Genomic DNA, 17,455 nt, shown 5'->3' with positions numbered 1-17,455 from the left:
TTCAAGAAGCTTGATAAGGAGTGATCAGCCATAGCTATTAGCTGTTAGCTGAAATTGAGTCACTACTGAATAAGGGAGAAATGTGTTGAGTGTCAATGCATCCGAAGAAATAGATGTAGTTCCTAATGTCATGGGCAGTGCTAAGTAGCATTAGAATGTCTGTCTAAGCACACTAGGTGCTTGTAGGATATGATCTATCTATTCTGAACTGACACTTCAGTTTTTCTGCTTTTCTTAAAATGTTCTCACATGTTCAATTTGTAACAAGTAGCAGTCACTATTTTTGAAGTGCAAAATGATGACTAGTACCCTGTGAAGCTTTGGGACACAGCTTAAATTGTCTTTTCTATCTAGAGCCCCACTAGTTATAGTGGCGCTACTGAAGTAGTGAAGAATTTTGTTACAGATATAGGTTCTCTGGTGGGAATAGAGAAGTAGCTTTCGCTTTACATGCTTATCACATTTATTATCTGCAAGGGAAAGTGGTTCATTTTTTGCATGACAAGTTTCATTTTTCATTTAATAATGTGATATAATATTCTAGTAAGTTTAGGATTTGGCAAAGTGTTATATGTTGCATAGCAATTTTCAGTCTAGCAATAATACATAAAAGTAATATAAAAAATTACGCAATTTCACTGTTACAAAATGGATTGGGAGGCTCTTACTGAGGCTGATTCCTAGTGCTAACATGACTCATCAGCTTTCAGGAGGGCATGGCTGAATTGAATGCAGCTCACCATCTCAGCGTGGGGCCTAATTTTGAGAACAAACAGCACATTGGTTGGAAAATGTATTTAAAAACCAGTACAGCTCTCAAAATGAGAATAGCTTCCTGAGAAAGTTGTTTTATCATCTGCTACTGCATCTATTGGACTTTCTCAGTGGTATGTACTGAACATGTTCTAAGTTGTTTAAGCACTTTTTTTTTTTTGTTTTCCACACACTGTAGTTGTAAATACTTCATAGTCTTGAAGATTTTCCTCATTTGGTCATATTCCCCCCTCAGTCTGGTACCCAATTGTTATTCTACATCAGCCTTGGGCCATTAGCAAGGTTCATTCTTATGAAAATGATTGGGATGCTTCCTTCTGTGAATAACTCACTCGGAGTGTCTTTATTTCTACTGTGTTTGCTTGTTCTTCTTCCTCTTTATGTCATTTGGTCAATTAGAACAGATTTTTGCATATTTAATGTACCATTCATGGGAAAGAAGCTTCTGGGATTTAGGAGAGCTCTGACGTGTATGCTTCAGAGATCCACAGTGCTTGTTTCGCTTACCCAGCTAACACAATCACAATTGATTTATGTGGATTAAGACACCTAATGTCAAGAAAACTGGTTGAGGTTATCCAATTTAGTGCAGAACATGTTCTTTACATGCAATGTGTCTGAAATATGTTTTTATATTGTGAAGGCTAATCTTTGCAGTACTGCAAATACTGGTTCTCTTGAATTTGGCCACACAGATAACTACTAAATTCTGTAAGAAAGAAGTACAAATAGTTTCTACTAGTTTCATCTTGGAAAATACTTTATATACAGTTGGGGTTAAAGAAAGTGTCCAACAAAAATTAATGGCTGATTCTCAGTTATCACTGAAGTATGAGAAATTTGACAGTGACTTAAATGGAAGAAGGAACCTGGTCTGTTCGGTATAAGGAGTATTTACTTTATCAGTAGAAAGGAGTATCACCTCCTGTCTATTAGAATTAGCCCTTGCTTAAAAGGATTATTTCTTATTCCTTCCTTGCTATAGGACTAAGAATATAGTAAGAGTTTATTTGTTTGTTTTTAAAAAGTGTGTGAGTTGAAGCAAGATTATAAATGAACTTAATTTTGATCAATTGGCTTATAGTACTATATGATGGTAAGAATACATAGTATGGATATGTGCTGTTTGTGAGCATGTATGATAAATAAACTGTCATGATTTTAAATTTAAGGGGTTTTTTTGTTTGTTTGTTTGTTTTTACATTTAGGGTCAGTGTAAATAGTTTTAAAATATTGTATATCTTAATATTTTTTCACTTTTTCCATAATAGCTGCTTTTAAAGTGACAATGTAGAAACTATAGTTATATTGTTCTGAATACCAGAGCCGTAAGAAAAAAAAAAAAATTTAAAACTGAGAAGTTTTTCTAAGAGGTCCATATGTAGTTTATCAGAAAATTAGGAGCTTGTTGTCTCTATTATTAGTTCAGGCTTATACTTGAAAAAAAAAAAAAAAAGAATAGATTTGTTAACAATGAGTTTATAAACCTTTTCTATTTTTATCAGGCTGTTTGCGTTCGTTGCTTTTTCAATTAATAAAGCTAAAGTAAGGTACAGAGGATGAGGATTATGAATATCTTTAACGTTGCTAGGAGGCATTTACAGTGTCATTCCTTTGAACTTGATGTCCGCAGGAGACTTGAACCCTTTTTTCTTTGCAGGAAAGCTTTACTGCTTAGTTTCAGTAGATTAAAATCCTGAATTTCTTTAATTCTTGGACTTACGTTGGGGCATTAGCAGAAATGAATTTATAGTCCTTTTATAACTGTATTAACTGAAAACAAATATTTTAACATAGAATACACTAATTTTACGTATTTTTTAAAAAAGATTTTGCATGTGAGCATTATTAAAATTAGATTTGATGCTTTAGTTTTAACAATGGTTTTAGTAGACAAGTGTCTGTATGTGCAAGAGCATGCAGACAAAGCAGAGAATATAATGTAGATTTTGCTGTCACCAAACTTCCTTTTTTTTTTTTTTTGTTTGGGTTTTTTTACTACGCGGTAAGTGATTTTGAAAGGGAAGCGATAAAAATCTGCTGTTGCTGCTGTGAAACATGGTATTTCTAAGTCCATACTGAAACACAAAATTTTCTCTTTTGTTCTTGGATTTTAAGGTACTTTTTTATTAAAAATCAGTGAGTAAAAATTTAAAATGTAGGTAAGAGGCAAGATCCACTTATTACAGCTTCTGATACCCATCATTCCACTGGTTTACTCAGAATTTACTCTCCTGTGAGTATGGAATATCTAGCTCATTCATCTGAGGTGGAAATAGACTCTGCATATCCAGGTAGGCTTACAGAAAGAAACAAATGAACTGAGATTAAACTTTAGTTTCTCTCCTGTTTTCAGTCCTTTCACGCTCCTCATATCAGTTCTATTTATAATCCAATAATATATAAAGTTCTACATGTGAGTGGATTTTTAGGGAGAAGGGCTCAGAGGTATCATTTTCTGCTGTTTGGTGGAGCAAAAGCTGATTTATTATTGTAATCAAGGAATTTCTGCTAATTTTTGAAGAAGCTGTGCAACTGGGACTTGGGAGCCAAATGTCTTAGCCCAGTTAGTGTCAGTGGAGAACCAGATCTGTTGCTTCAAGTTCAGTCCTTTATCATTTCCACACGCACCCCTGGTAAAATAATCTGAAATACTCTGTGTGATTTGTGCATAATAAAACAAACAAATTAAATAAATGGGTACTTCTGCCTATGCATCACATTATGTTTTTGGCATTCGGAAGAATAAATGCACTCAAAACCAGAGTAGACAACTTTTGTGAAGAGTAGTGCACTGTTCACTGTTAAACACACCAAAGTGAAAGATGAAGTCTGGCTCAGAATCCTTCCACCACCACCACCTATAAATATACCAAGAAAACTGAATGTGCCTCTCATGTATTCATGTGACTTCTTGGGGTGCTACTGGAGAAACAGTAGAATATGAATATGCGTTGGTGAAGGGAAGAACAGCACCATTTGGCCTTTGCTTGTTGACATTGGGGCACCAGGTGAGTTCAAGTGCCTGTCATCTTTATGCTGCAAACTATCTAGGGTATGACTCTTCTTAAGAGTCCTTGATCAACTGCTGAGTCTGTAGATGCTATTTTACTGATAATAAACTTGTTATAATATGTAATTGGATGATAATTCAGTAATGGAAATCCTATACTTCCCTATTAATATTGTAACTCTGTGTCTCTGGCACTGCAGCTCTTGTGCTTCAGAGTGTCCCTTGACTAGTCCCCTGTCCACCTATCAGTCTGTATACAGAGATCTTTCAGTCATGTGAAGTGGGTGCAGACTCACATTTGTACTGTCTTTTTATTGACATTGTCTGTTAAAATTATTTCTCTAATCTAGTTTAGAGACATGTAGGTACAAAAAACGTTCTGTGTTGCAAGGTTTTGAAGATTGAAGATAAACCTTGTACTGCTTTCTGTAATACTGATAAATGCTCGCGTAGTCTGTGCTTTTTAAATCTGAATAGTTTGTATTAAATGTAGTGGAATTTGCAGGGTGTAGAAAGACTGAAAGTTAAATATTGTCTCAAGATATATGAAGTTTAGCATAATTTTTTTCAGACTATTTTTTTCTTTATATTTTAAATAATCTTTGTTCATTTGCCTATTATAATTGCTAGCAGAATACTACTTTTCACTATCACAGGGCGTTTTGCAATAAAAAGTGAAGTTTTTTCCTAAACTATGGATTTTACTTCTTTCTTCGTTAGTGTGGGGGAACAGAGATGGAATTTCCAGAGGTTCAGCTTCCCCTCCCTGAGCATTCCAAAACCTCAGGCTGTTTGACATGTAATTAAGCTAGGCAAAAATCTGGCATCAAAATGTATGGAAGGTGATTCTCCAGGAGTCTTCTACCTGCAAGGCCACTGGAATGGGCTGTTCTGTTTGGGGGCCAAATGGGAACAAAGAGTACCCTTGGTTGGAAGGCAGAAAGGGGGAAAAGAAAGCTTGTCACTTATTTTTCTTGTAAAATTTATGTGGAAAAGGCTTGTAACAGTTTGTTTGCACTTACTTGTTGAAAAACTGCAGATGTATTAAAGGTGGGACTGTTCAGTTGAAAAAATATTGCCTTGAGGAACGTTACTCTTCTAAACACAAAAAATCTGTTGAGGGAGATGATTGCTGAAGTGTAAAGGAATTGGAGCAGTGTAAGTTTCATTTTTGAGTGGACAGTTTGAGAGTGGTACAGTCATCTACCCTGGGCTTAATAAATTTTTCATTACTTTAAATCTTTCATTCAAGCTTAACTGTTAATGACGTGTTAGCAGTGACGCAAGGAAGAAAGAATGAATGAGGGGTTTTGGTCTATTCTGTATAGTCAGAAGAGACAGTCATGGTGCCCTTAATCTGTGAATGACAACTGTAATTCTAAAGATTTGTAGTCAAAGTTAAAAGTATGAGGGACTTCAAGGTTTGAATGGGCAGGTAGAAAATGTATGAAAAGAATTAGGAAAGACCAAGAAGGCCAATGGCATCCTGTGGTGCATCAAGAATAGTGTGGCCAGCAGGTCGAGGGAGGTCATCCTCCCCCTCTACTCTGCCTTGGTGAGGCCGCATCTGGAGTACTGTGTCCAGTTCTGGACTCCCTGGTTCAAGAAGGACAGGGAACTGCTGGAGAGAATACAGCGAAGGGCTACGAAGATGATTAGGGGACTGGAACATCTTTCTTATGAGGAAAGGCTGAGGGACTTGGGTCTTTTTAGTCTGGAGAAGACTGAGGGGGAATCTTATCAATGCTTATAAATAATTAAAGGGAGGGTGCCAGGGGGATGGGACCAGTCTTTTTTCAGTGGTACCCAGTGAGAGGACAGGAGGTAACGGGCACAAACTTGACCATAGGAAGTTCCATCTAAACATGAGGAGGGACTTCTTTACCTTGAGGGTGGCAGAGCACTGGAACAGGCTGCCCAGGGAGGTTGTGAAGTCTCCATCTCTGGAGACATTCAAAACCCACCTGGACGTGTTCCTGTCCAACCTGCTCTAAGGTGTCCCTGCTCTGGCAGGGGGCTTGGACTAGATGATCTCCAGAGGTCCCTTCCAACCCCTATCATTCTGTGATTCTGTGACTAGAACTGTTCGGAGGGGAACTGAAAGGACTCTAAAGTAAAGCAAAGAGTGGCAGAGAGTAAGGCAGTGTTGGTTTCCATTATAAGCTGTACATAACATTCTGGTTTTCATATAAGAGGACTGAATTTAAGCTTTAATTCTCAATCTAAATATTTCTACACAAACATATTGGGGCAAATGAAGCACAGAGGAGGTTCAGAGAATGTAATGGACTCCCTTCCTATTGATGACTGGAGCCCTGTGGCTTAAACCATTGTGCTGTGAAATGTCTGAAGCTATTAACCTCTCTCTCTTCTGCTGGAGTTCCATATGACTTAATGTGACATTGAGTAACATTCATTAGTGATGCGAAGGTTTACTACCATCCCCTAGTGGCAGTGGTGTTTGTCTTTGGCAATACTTCATTCCTATGCAGACAACACTTGTTGGGCAAAACTAGTCTTGCAGTACATAAGTTAATTGTATTAAATAGTGCTTGTATTGCATTATTTCCTTTGGTAAGAGATACATTTATTTTTAATAAGGTAAAAGCAAAAAAAGGTATTTTGTTTGGTCAGTGTTTTGTTCAATCTTTTGCTCTGTTAAAATCACTATTATGTTGCTTTATTCCAGTGGAAAATAACTACCTGGCATAATCCTTGTGCAAGTAGCTTACTCAGAGACAGTAATATTAGCCGCCTTGTTTTCACCTGAGCAAATTGTTCATCTTAAACATCCACTCAGGAGTCTCTTATAAGAGAATCCCAGGCACAGATAACCACAGAAAGTCTAGCGACAAAGTTAGCATAAAGCCCAAAGATAGTAACTATAGCAGGAAGTTTAGAAATAGTGCTTTGGGCTATATTTTTCTAGTGATGCTTCTGATCTTTGGTTTGCATTTTTCGGTACTAGACTTGCTTATATTAAAGATGGTATCATGTAGTTGTGTTTTCCGTGGTGTTTTCCTGAATAGTGAGCGGTTGAAACAGATCTTATCTTTCAAAATTGTTTTTGTTAATGCCCAGAGATTCTTCTTTATATATGTTCTGGTGTGATTTATAAGGTCTGCCATGCATTTTTTAGTCCATATTTTAGCAGTGATTTAATCACAGTCCGAAGACTAAAACTGAATTGTAGTAAAAGTAGAGCAACACCAAAAATTCAATCATTTCTGAATTTTGAACTTTCAAAAGTCACCTAGATTCTTTCTTATTAGCAAATGTTAGCATGACAGTGAAGACTAATTGTTTTACTGCTTGTTTTTAAACTCGGTGGTTATTTCCTCCAGGAATCCTGCTAACAGGATTCTGTTTGCCTGGAAAGAGGTGTCTGGTTTTATCAGCATCTGTCAGAGAAAATCAGAATTTCTATGGAAATTAGCTCATTAGTATTAATTTTTGGCAATGTCTGACCAATTCATAAGCTGCCTTGCCATTAAAAAAAAAATCTCTTATTGAAAGCAAAACCTTCTGTAAATTTACTAATGACTAATCCATTAGTGAACTGAGGCTTCAAATAATGGCAATAAATAAGCAGATACCCCTTATCTTCTGCCATTCCCCATGCTTGCTGAAAGCCAGGTGCTGCATGCTCATGCTGCATAGCACATACCAGTGGACACAGTCCTTTTGGACTTCATATGCTTCCTCTGTGGATCATTACTAGGCAGTGTGAGTAATGTCTGCAACGTTTTTACTTAAATTAATACTGTTTAAAATGTGTAACTAAATTCATAGCAAGTAAATCACAATTCTTCAAATCTTGTAAGTTTCCAGTATTTGTTTTTAGCAGAATATATACAGTTAAGTTTTCAGAAAATGGTCTCTATAGTTGTCTATAGTAAGAAATCTGGTTATTGCTGGTGTGGTTATTTTTCTTTCATTCTGGATATTTCTCCCGAGTATTCATAGCAGTAATTTTGTAATCATGCATTTTTCCCCTGATTACTTTCTCCTTTATCAAAGTTAGAATCGTTATTGTTCACTGTTGAAGCACAAGCTTTTTAGAACCTTGGTGAGAAGTGCCCTTGATAGTGCAGATCACTTACTTCTTCCATGTTACTTATTTTCAAAGATTGTCTTTTTAATGGGTTAACATCATTATCTGCTACGTGATTTTTTTTGTTCTAAAGAAAATATAAAACAGTGATAAGTGAAGTATCAGTCTTTTGTATTTTTTTATAGGCGTTTCAGAGCTCTTTGCCTTCAGTTATAAGTAAGCATGGAAGATAACATTGGAAAAGCCTAATGCCATAATTAAATGAACTATAACAGGTCTGCTGAAGAATTGTGTAAACCGACATCGATACAGTACTTACTGTATGTAGGTGTGAGCAACTTAAACTATAATTCTGCAAAGTAATACAGAGTGTAGGAGAATGGCATGATTTGCAGGTTTTCTGTTAACATTGTTACCATTTCTCGTGCTATACAAAGGCTGCTATGTTTATGCTTTCTAAAAAGTTTATCAGTGTTATCTCCTCATTTTTATCACTATAAGAGTATGTTTAAGTATAGTAACTTAATACAAGACAGGCAAAATAAATTAGCAGCATTGTACATGGTGCTTGAAAATTTTTTGGCTTATTATTTAGAGATAATATACAAATTGCTCATATTGGTTGTTTATAAGCATCTGTTTCATTAAAAATTCTAATCATGTGGATGCAGATTTAATTCTGTATTGTAATTTCTTAAGTAAGTGACTATGAATATTCCAGTGGGTTTGAATAACAATAATATAATAAATATACAAGCAGATTTAGTATTTGCTTTGCATAGTAATTCCAATTAATAAATGGTGGCTTATGTGTTGTGTTTATTAGAACTTTAACTGGTATCTCATATGGAAATGTTGCTTTGTAGGGCAAAATTCAGCCAGAGGGCCTGGGATTCCAGAGTGAACTTGTACATTCCTTCAGGGCATTTTTGCAAGGGAGGTTGTTGTGTTTTAAAGGTAGTTGATAAGAGACCTGCACCACCAACCCCAGACCTGCACCACCAACCACCATCATGCATTAGTCTGTAGAAGGTATTTGGGTGAACATACTCCTGTACCACTCCGTACCACCATTTATCCAAGGGAAATTTTTGACCATTTGCAGGATACATTATAAATCAGGATGTCACTACCAGACAATCAGATTTGAACATTCCTTGCATAAAGTAGCTTGCCTATATCCCTTAGGAATACATCACTTAACTGTGTTTATGTGACAGTGTTGATATGCCTGGTTTTACATGAAAGTTATGGTAGCGTGGTATTTATGTCATCATGAATTCAAAAAGTAGGTGGTTGTGCTTTATGTATACTGAGGTTATCTTCTCTGGACAAATGACTCAGAATAATTGAAAGATGTAGTTTTATCATACGGCTATTAAATCAGGAAACAGGATTTTTTTCTTCAAAGTTGGGCTTTGCTACTACCTCAGATTTTTTCAGTATTCCCTTCTCTGAGGTGCTGACAGCAGATTTACATGAAACAGAGCTCTGTTGAACCTAATTATGTTATAGCTCATTGTTTTGGGGACCTATAAAACTGTTCACTCCCTTTTTATGAGGCTGTAGTCACAATGAAAGGCAATAAACACTGCATTTTCTCCTTCCTATGGGACTGAAGATTTCATTAGTCGACTCTAATAAAGGCCTGATCCAGCTGCCTTTACACCTGGGAATGAATACTTCTTTATCAGGTCTTAGTCCTTAGTAGGCCAGGCAGGAGGGAATGACAGCAGGATAGCTTTTGATCAGCCATAAATGTCTGAAAGCTTAATTTCTTGTAAAATTATTTGCTATTCGAATGTTGACTGAAGACATGCTTTCCTGTACTTCAGAGGAAAGGTTTTAAATACTGGGGCTTTATTAAAAAACAAACCAAAACTGAGGTCTTTCTATAATTTCAAGCAGTCACTGCTGAAACAAGATTTCCACATCAGCTAAGGGGATTATTATTATTATTATTTTTTAAATCCTCAGAGACTCTGGGGAGGACTAATGTTTAACACCTTTAGCTCTCTTTCTCATGTGGAAAATGCTGCCCTACCTTTATTGAAGTCTATACTGCCTGGCTTGTGAATTTAAAATGGATACATTCCTGTTAAATAGGTTTCTCCTATTTAGGTAGGTACTCCTCTGAGACTTGTTTGCCCCTTTCTTTTTTGTTTTTTGTTTATTTGTTTATATATTGTACAAATTTAAAATTATGGGAATTTTCCAGAAATTTAGTTGGGAAATGCCATGTAAGATTTAGAGCTGGTTCTTTTCTTTCTTTGGGTGTGTAGAGGTCTTTTAAATATTTATTTATTTACTTATATTTTTCTATTATTGTAATATTATTTTCTCTCCTTTCCATGTTGTATGGTGATGGATAGATTACAGTTGTTTGACAGGAAGGCACTCCACTGTCTGTTTTTATGTGCTGATACTGCTAACCTGCTTGTTACTCTGCTTTACCACAGGATGTGAGCGGGGACAATTTCGCTGTGGAAATGGTCGCTGTATTCCTGCAGATTGGAGGTGTGATGGGGCTCGAGACTGCTCGGATGATACAGATGAAGCTGGTTGTCGTAAGTGAAACAACTATAGAGCAACTGTAATGTAGAGCAAATGTAAGAAATACTGAGAGCCCAATGTGCTCAACTATACCTATGGTACAAGAAAGACTATTGGAGGGGGAGAAGACTCCTAGTTTTCTTAAGCTGACTGCAGAATCTGCTTAAGAGCCATATTTCTTGAGCCTATTGGCTCTGGTAGTCAGAAAAGCAAGTAGTTCTCAACTTCTAATATGACTTAACCTTCTCTTAAAAATGTGAGTGTCCGATATTGCCGTTTCATTTGGTGACTAGTTTTCTACATAGATGTAGAAATGTATTTTATTCTGTTATTGCAGTAATCCTGAATATTGGATGTACATACAGCTACAACCAGCATCACTTGAGCTCCAAATCTTTGGATCTTTCAGGCCCTAGGCAATAGGCTGTACCTTCTGCACCTTAAGCAGTGTCTTGCTTGGTTGTCTAGAGTTGATCGTGTCATCCTCAGTGCCAGCAGCTCAAGGAGAATAATTGCATTCACATGGGATGTAATATCCATGCACAAAATTCTCTCAAGCTGAATATTAAAATGTTGTGAAAATAAAGAAATTCCCTCCACAGTCTCTTTTCAGGAATGTGCCTGCATTTTACCTTCTTGGTTCTAGTGTTCTCTGAAGTCTTGTGAGCTGGTGCAGTTATCAGCCCACTTATATGTTAGGCCAGTTTTTGCCCCTCAGCTGATTGGGAGTGAGAAAGACTAATTTATGTTGGTTCTTTTCACACTGGGTTGTTTCTTTGCTGCTTGACCCATATAATAATTGGAGGTCATTCACACAGCTGGGCAGTCTGATTTGTTGCTTAGCATTTTAGTTAGCTCCAAAAACCAGTGCAGTTCTGGATGAAGAATGCCTTAAACTGGCAAACCAAAATGGTGTTGTCCGATAGCTTGCTATTTCAGCTTCGTTCTGCAAAATAAGTTGTTGGGCTTTGCACAAGGAGTAGGTATAATTCATGTTGACTTTGTGAAAGATAAACACCCCCCTCAACACTTACTACATTTGTCATAGTTATAAGCATGAAGTCGAGTTGTTCTCATTTTCATATAAGTGATAAATTAGGAAGATGAAAATTAAACTTTTCAGTGTTTTTCAGTTAATTGTGCTTTTAAAACCAGTCTGTTAATGTGCTATAGGTAGTGGGGCACGTGAGTGTCTAGAAAGATAGTTTTAGACTGTTTAAAACTGGTCTAAGGTTAAAATTATATTAAAAGATTATTCTTTGGTTCTTAAAACAGGAATAAATAAAAAAGTATGCATGAAGTGCATTGTATGTGATCGATTTTATCCCTCTAATTACCTCTAACGTAATTTTGTACTTCTCAACTCTAAATCTACAGAGTGATTTCATTTTCTCCTTTGATGCTTGGTTTACATCTGTAGTTGTCCTTGCATATCATCCCGTGAGCACAAAGTGTTTCTAGTCGACTTCAAAGTACTGCAAAAACATGATCCTGAGAAAAAAGATGATTAAGACCAGAGTCCTGTCTCCTGGACTGTGTAGTACTAGTGATTCTTCCCAGGAGTATTAACTAGGGTTGCAGTAAGCTGTAACACAGTTTCAAATATTTATTTTAATCTCTCTCTCTAATGGCTCCCTGTTGTTTGGCTATTTGAGTAGTACAGAGTGGAGCTGGGACAGCAACATTCAGATTGTTTGGACCTGACCCTCACTTTTGCCTCATGAATTCACGGAGAAGAGTCACGAACTTGTTTTGAAAGACCTTTTTCCTACCGGGGATAGAGCACCTGAGGGGCACTGAGAGCAATTGAACAGACCGCTGTGAGACTAGGGAAGCTAGCATGACTCCCTGTATAAGCTGATAAAAAAGAGGCTCTGCCAGAGGGCAGTTCAGAGCCTTAAGCCTTCGCTGTGACCTGCCTTCTAGAGGAGCCTATATCTCAAAAAGCTGATACAAAACTGAAGATTCATATGCAGGAGTTCACTAAACTAAATTTTGCCTGTGAGCATCATTCTGCTGGCTCACTTTCCCCTCCCTGCTCTCTCCATTTTCTTTGGTTTGTCAAATGCTTCGTGTGTTTAGTGGAAGTTACAGTAAATCCATGCTTGAATCTTAAGTCTTCTTTTCCCTTATTTAATTGTTTTCTTTGAAAGTGCTTTCTCAGATGTCTGTGAAATGACAATTTTTTCATTGTTTACACTAGCACAACCTACCTGTGAGGGAAGTCAGTTTCAGTGTCAGACCGATGGTGAATGTATCCCACAGTCATGGGTTTGTGATGATGAGGAGGACTGTGAAGATGGCTCAGATGAGCATCAACAATGTCGTAAGTATTTAAGTTCTAATGCTAGAACCAGCTTTGCGAAATAAGGTAGTTCACATAGCAGCATATTGAGAACGTACAGAAACAAGCTTGCTGCAAGTACAGCTCTTGCCAGAAAAGTCCCTCTAAAGTAGTTTCTAGAAATGAAACAGTCTGAAATCTGAAATAGGCGAAATACAGAAAATATGTCCCAAAAGACATCTCCAGGTCTTGGTCTTATTGCACCAAATTACACTCTCTGCATTACTGCATAAGACAGGAAGAATAGGTGTTGTAGTGTTCTAAAGAACCGATTTCCTGCTACTTCCAGTATTAGAAGTTACTTTAAGTGATGAGGATAAGATTAATTTATTTTCCTTTTGATTCTATGTATAATTTTTTGATCACTTCTTCAAACTTAACCACTCTGCAGCTACCCACTAACCCCCTTTATTCTGGGGGGGTTAAAAGGTTTAGGTTTTGGAAGGATTTTGCTCACAGACTTGGTTTGTGCTTTTGTATCTTGATATTTGTTCCCTCTGAGGATGGAGAAAATGGAACTAAGGTTAAGTGCCTTTTGCTCCCCTCTTCCCCTGAGAAGGTGTCAGCACAATTGCAGGTTATGTTTTAACTAAGGAATCTGTAGATACAAAATGCAAAATGAGCAACAGCTCTGAGTTGACTTTTGAACTGGGTCACTGTAACCAGGTTCTCCACGTACTGGTTAATCATGAGTGTTAGTAACTATATAGTGGGACTGTGCTGCTGCTGCTGTTTTTGAGCCATTTCCTGGTATTTGTCCTTGTTCTTCTAAAGTGACTTTTTATCTCTGTGCTTGGGAATCCTGGAGGAGCTTTTCCTTCCTGAAATGTTAAAAATATTTCCTGAGAAAAATGGCCAACAGCTCTGGAAGTCACACATACAGAATTAAAACAAATTTGTTTGACTTTACTGTCTTGCTCTTGTTTTTCCTCGTGACGCTAGTATGCCAGTAGCTGATCTTACTTTGATAACACTGCTGACAGAAGAAGGAATAGAGAGCTCCTGTAAAGCAGCCAGTGTAGAGACTGGGATGGTGTTGAGATATCACAGGAGTTTGAAAGAAACAAATGTGCAGGTGGCAGAGGGAGGAAAAGTTAGTAGTAATTTTTACTTTCAGCTGTATCTTCACAGATTCAATTAATTTGCCTAAGAAGAATAGAGAGTTTAATTTAGCTGTGGTGGAATCACAGTGGAATTGCACAGTTTTATGTGGCTACTTTTCACTGACATGTGACTGTCATGAGAAGAGACATAATCATTCTTGATCCTCTATTAGTTATGAGTGTAAAATATTCCTGACTGTTGAGGCTCTGGCTGTTTTAGAAAGCAGTGTCTTACTTCCAGCTCTGCTGTGTTTACATTATGGTATTCTAGTTGACCAAATAAATTACAGTTACTGACAGATTTTGACCCAGTAAACAAAATAATAGAGAGAATTTTAAAACAGTGAGAATTGCTAATTTAATCTTTTAGGCAGAACTATTATAGGGAGGTATTTTTTAACCTAGAGGTCAGCCCCTTCAGTGGAGAAGAGCAGGGACCTTGCAGGCTACAGAAGGCTTCATAGAGCCATGTTATCTGCCATGTGCTTGTCCAGTGTTTTTTAATCTCCATGAGTACAGAAAGGTACAGGGGGAGAAAGTCTTATGCTAATTATTTGTGAGAAGGATGGAGTAGTTAAAGAGGAAGAGGGAAAATATATTTCTGCATAAAACATGTTGTTTGATTGAAAAGACTGATTGAGTGCCTGTTTCTTGCAGCGGGAAGGACGTGCTCAAGTCAGCAGTTCACATGTTCAAATGGACAGTGTATCCCGAGTGCATACTGGTGCGATCGAGTAAAGGACTGCACTGATGGAACAGATGAAAGAGTCTGCCGTGAGTCTTAACTCTTAGCACTAGATCTGGTTTCATCTCATCTCTCTGTGGCATTTTAATAAATTTGTAAGATTAAAGGACTTGTTGATGGACAGGATGACCACAATATGCTTCTTGTTACAGGAGTTTCGTTTCAGATTCTTTTGTGTATTAGAGCTGATGTTCTGATACAGATCTATTATTGCAGAACTCAAAAGCAAACTGCTACTATAGGATCAAGCCTTCTTGTTTGTCATTGCCTGAAAGATAATGAATATCGCATTGGAAAAAAGCAACCATGTTTAAATGGCTTAAAGCCTTGGGAGAGTCAGAGCTAACTTTGCCAAATTTTTTCATATTCCTTTTGCAAAGTCCTAATGAAATCAGTGGTAACTATAACCTGTATAGAAAAGCAGAATTTGGCCCCAAATCACTTCTTTGAGGGACTTTGACCCTTTCAGAAGCATTTGTGTTCTAGACTGCAGTTTCATGTGGAGATGAAGTGGCATTGGGTCAGACTGTATTCAGATAAGCTTTTTATACTGTGCCAACAAAATGCAGATGGACAAGTAGGTTTTTTCAGTCTAACTTCCCCAGAGTTGAGGCTGCCTGACTGACTGGTGACTGTCTCCCTAGATCCTGGGCTAGGTTGAATACTGATGGAAAGGACAGCTGGCCAGAGAATAGAGGCCGCATTTTTCAGAGACGTTTTTGCCTAATACCTACACAACAGTGTGTAGCAGCATGTCTGTTCATTGTTAGTATTAAGGAAAAGCTTTGCACATGTCATGAGTGACATGTAACATATAAGCTGTTATTCCAGCTGTTAGAACTTCGCGTCCCTTTGGGAAAAAGGCATAACTGTAAACTTCGCTCGGAACCAGACCCGGGGCAAGAGGTGGGGGAAGAGGCTAGGATGCTAAAGAATAGATAAAGAAGCAAGAAATAAAATGTTGTTAATGGCCGCACTTAGAGGAAAAAAGGGCATACGCCAGGATGTTTAAAGGAAAACCAACATATTACATGGTCAGCCAACTGCTAGTGTGTTTTATCCCTCAATCACAAGTGGCTAAAATGTACACTCTGTAGAATGAGAGGTGATTTAGAACTGTATGGTACTCTGGAATAAAAGGTTTCTGAGATAGCCAGCTTGGAACTTTTCCCCGTGATAGACTCACAGCCAATTCTGAAGTCACCAACACAACAAAAGCCAAGATCCAAAGTACCCCATATCATTGCTGAAAGAAAATCTTCTGTAGCTTGGCATTTTTTCTCTTAAAGTTTAGAGGAAGAAAAGAGATTGGTAACTTAATTTAGCAAATCTATGACACATTAAAAAAAATCCTGAAGAAAAGATAATTTTTTAAAAAATGCATTGTCTGTGAATTAAGAAAGAGGAACTGCTCATCAACTCTGAGAAATCTGTGAGTAGTCATGGAATACAGTGTGGAACAGCCAGATGAAATGGTGTAATCGTTATAATGCAGTAAATCTGTGGAGAATGGGAGTGGAGTCCTAAAGACAATACTCACAATTCTTATTTCAGACTAGAAGATGCCATGATGTTTGAAAATTGAAGTGCACATTTTTTTTTCATTTTTAGTATTCTCAACTAAGTAAATTAAAAAGGCAGTTTGGAAAGGGGCGTCTAGGTACCTTAACAACAGCGCTCTACTGCTGTGTGGGAAACCCAGTCATTGCTGCATCAGCCAGTAAGCCCCATGACTGTTGTGACAGCAGCATATTTAGCCCCAGGGAGAGGGACTGCCTCGTATCATTCAACAGCCTCTACTCTGGTTTATTAGAATATGTGTTGACAGTCCCTCTAAGACAGAAGAATGACTGTGACTTGGAACATTGAAAGTAGGAGTGTTGGACTAGTTTAAAGAAATGTGATGGTGCTGGACAAGACCCTTCCAGAAAGGCTGGTTAATTTTATTGCCTCTCTGTCTTTGCGAAGCCTGGAAATTTGAACAGAAACCGTAAGATAAAATGAATAATTTGGTGATTTTATGATTAACTATACAGTAAGGATTAGTCTAAGTGTTAATTTTACTGTTTTAAAGCAGATTCTAATACTTGCTTTGAATATTAATTTTTCCCACTGTTTCATCCATTTCCTTTTCCACACTATCTGATATCACTGTTTTGGCCTTTTCCTTTGTCATTATTTTTCCCTTATTTAATTTACACTAAAAGATTTCATAAATAAAAATGGAACATCCATGAACAATGAAAGAATAAAGCATTTAGAAGTGATTGTGTTACTTCATGGAGCCTAACAAAATGCAAACTTATCATATCTATTTACTTATGCCTTGCACTCACTGATCTGTCTGGAAGCAGATTTAGATTGTAAAGATGACAAAGTTTTGTTGCTGAATAAGTTACGTTATTTAAGAAACTAGTCAAATGCAAAATGCCACAAATATGAAGTAACTTAGCAATTAAACATGTAAAAAAATAGAACAAAGGAATTCAAAGCCTTAGTCCATTTTACTGCTAATGGGATTAGCAGCAAGGGAAGACTACCCATGCAGAGGCTAAGATAAACATCAGAACAATGTTTCAGCTACGGGTCATGTAATTAGTGCACTGAAGCTGGTTTAATTTCATAAAATTGTGGGTATTTTTACTTTCTTTAAATACACATATCAGATTGTTTTCCCAGCTTTTTTAATAGTCAGCAGCTAGCAAATACTTTCATTTTAAAACTTCAGAAATGTAGAATGAAATAGCAGACTATTTGGGGTAGCAAATACTTTTTGGGAGTAAGCAGCCAATACTGGTGTCATTTTTCTGTGTTACATACTTTGTTTCTTTCAGTTCAAGGTAGAATTCTCTCTCCTGCCTCAGCTTCA

General features: G+C 37.2%; 1 protein-coding gene across 1 annotated transcript in view; it reads left to right on the top strand.

Moving 5' to 3' along the window:
* LRP2 (LDL receptor related protein 2) overlaps nucleotides 1–17,455 on the top strand; it is a gene marked incomplete at both ends in the record, with an annotated part of 131,999 nt that overhangs the window by 10,360 nt on the left and 104,184 nt on the right. The window contains 3 exon segments of the mRNA XM_082483721.1: nucleotides 10,301–10,408; nucleotides 12,598–12,720; nucleotides 14,499–14,615. Of these exon segments, the coding sequence (XP_082339847.1) occupies nucleotides 10,301–10,408; nucleotides 12,598–12,720; nucleotides 14,499–14,615 (348 nt within the window).

This window comes from Vanellus vanellus (assembly GCF_965231255.1).
Source record: "Vanellus vanellus genome assembly, chromosome: 5".
In the NCBI taxonomy this organism is placed as follows: domain Eukaryota; kingdom Metazoa; phylum Chordata; class Aves; order Charadriiformes; family Charadriidae; genus Vanellus; species Vanellus vanellus.
This window is presented reverse-complemented; position numbering and strand designations above follow the sequence as displayed.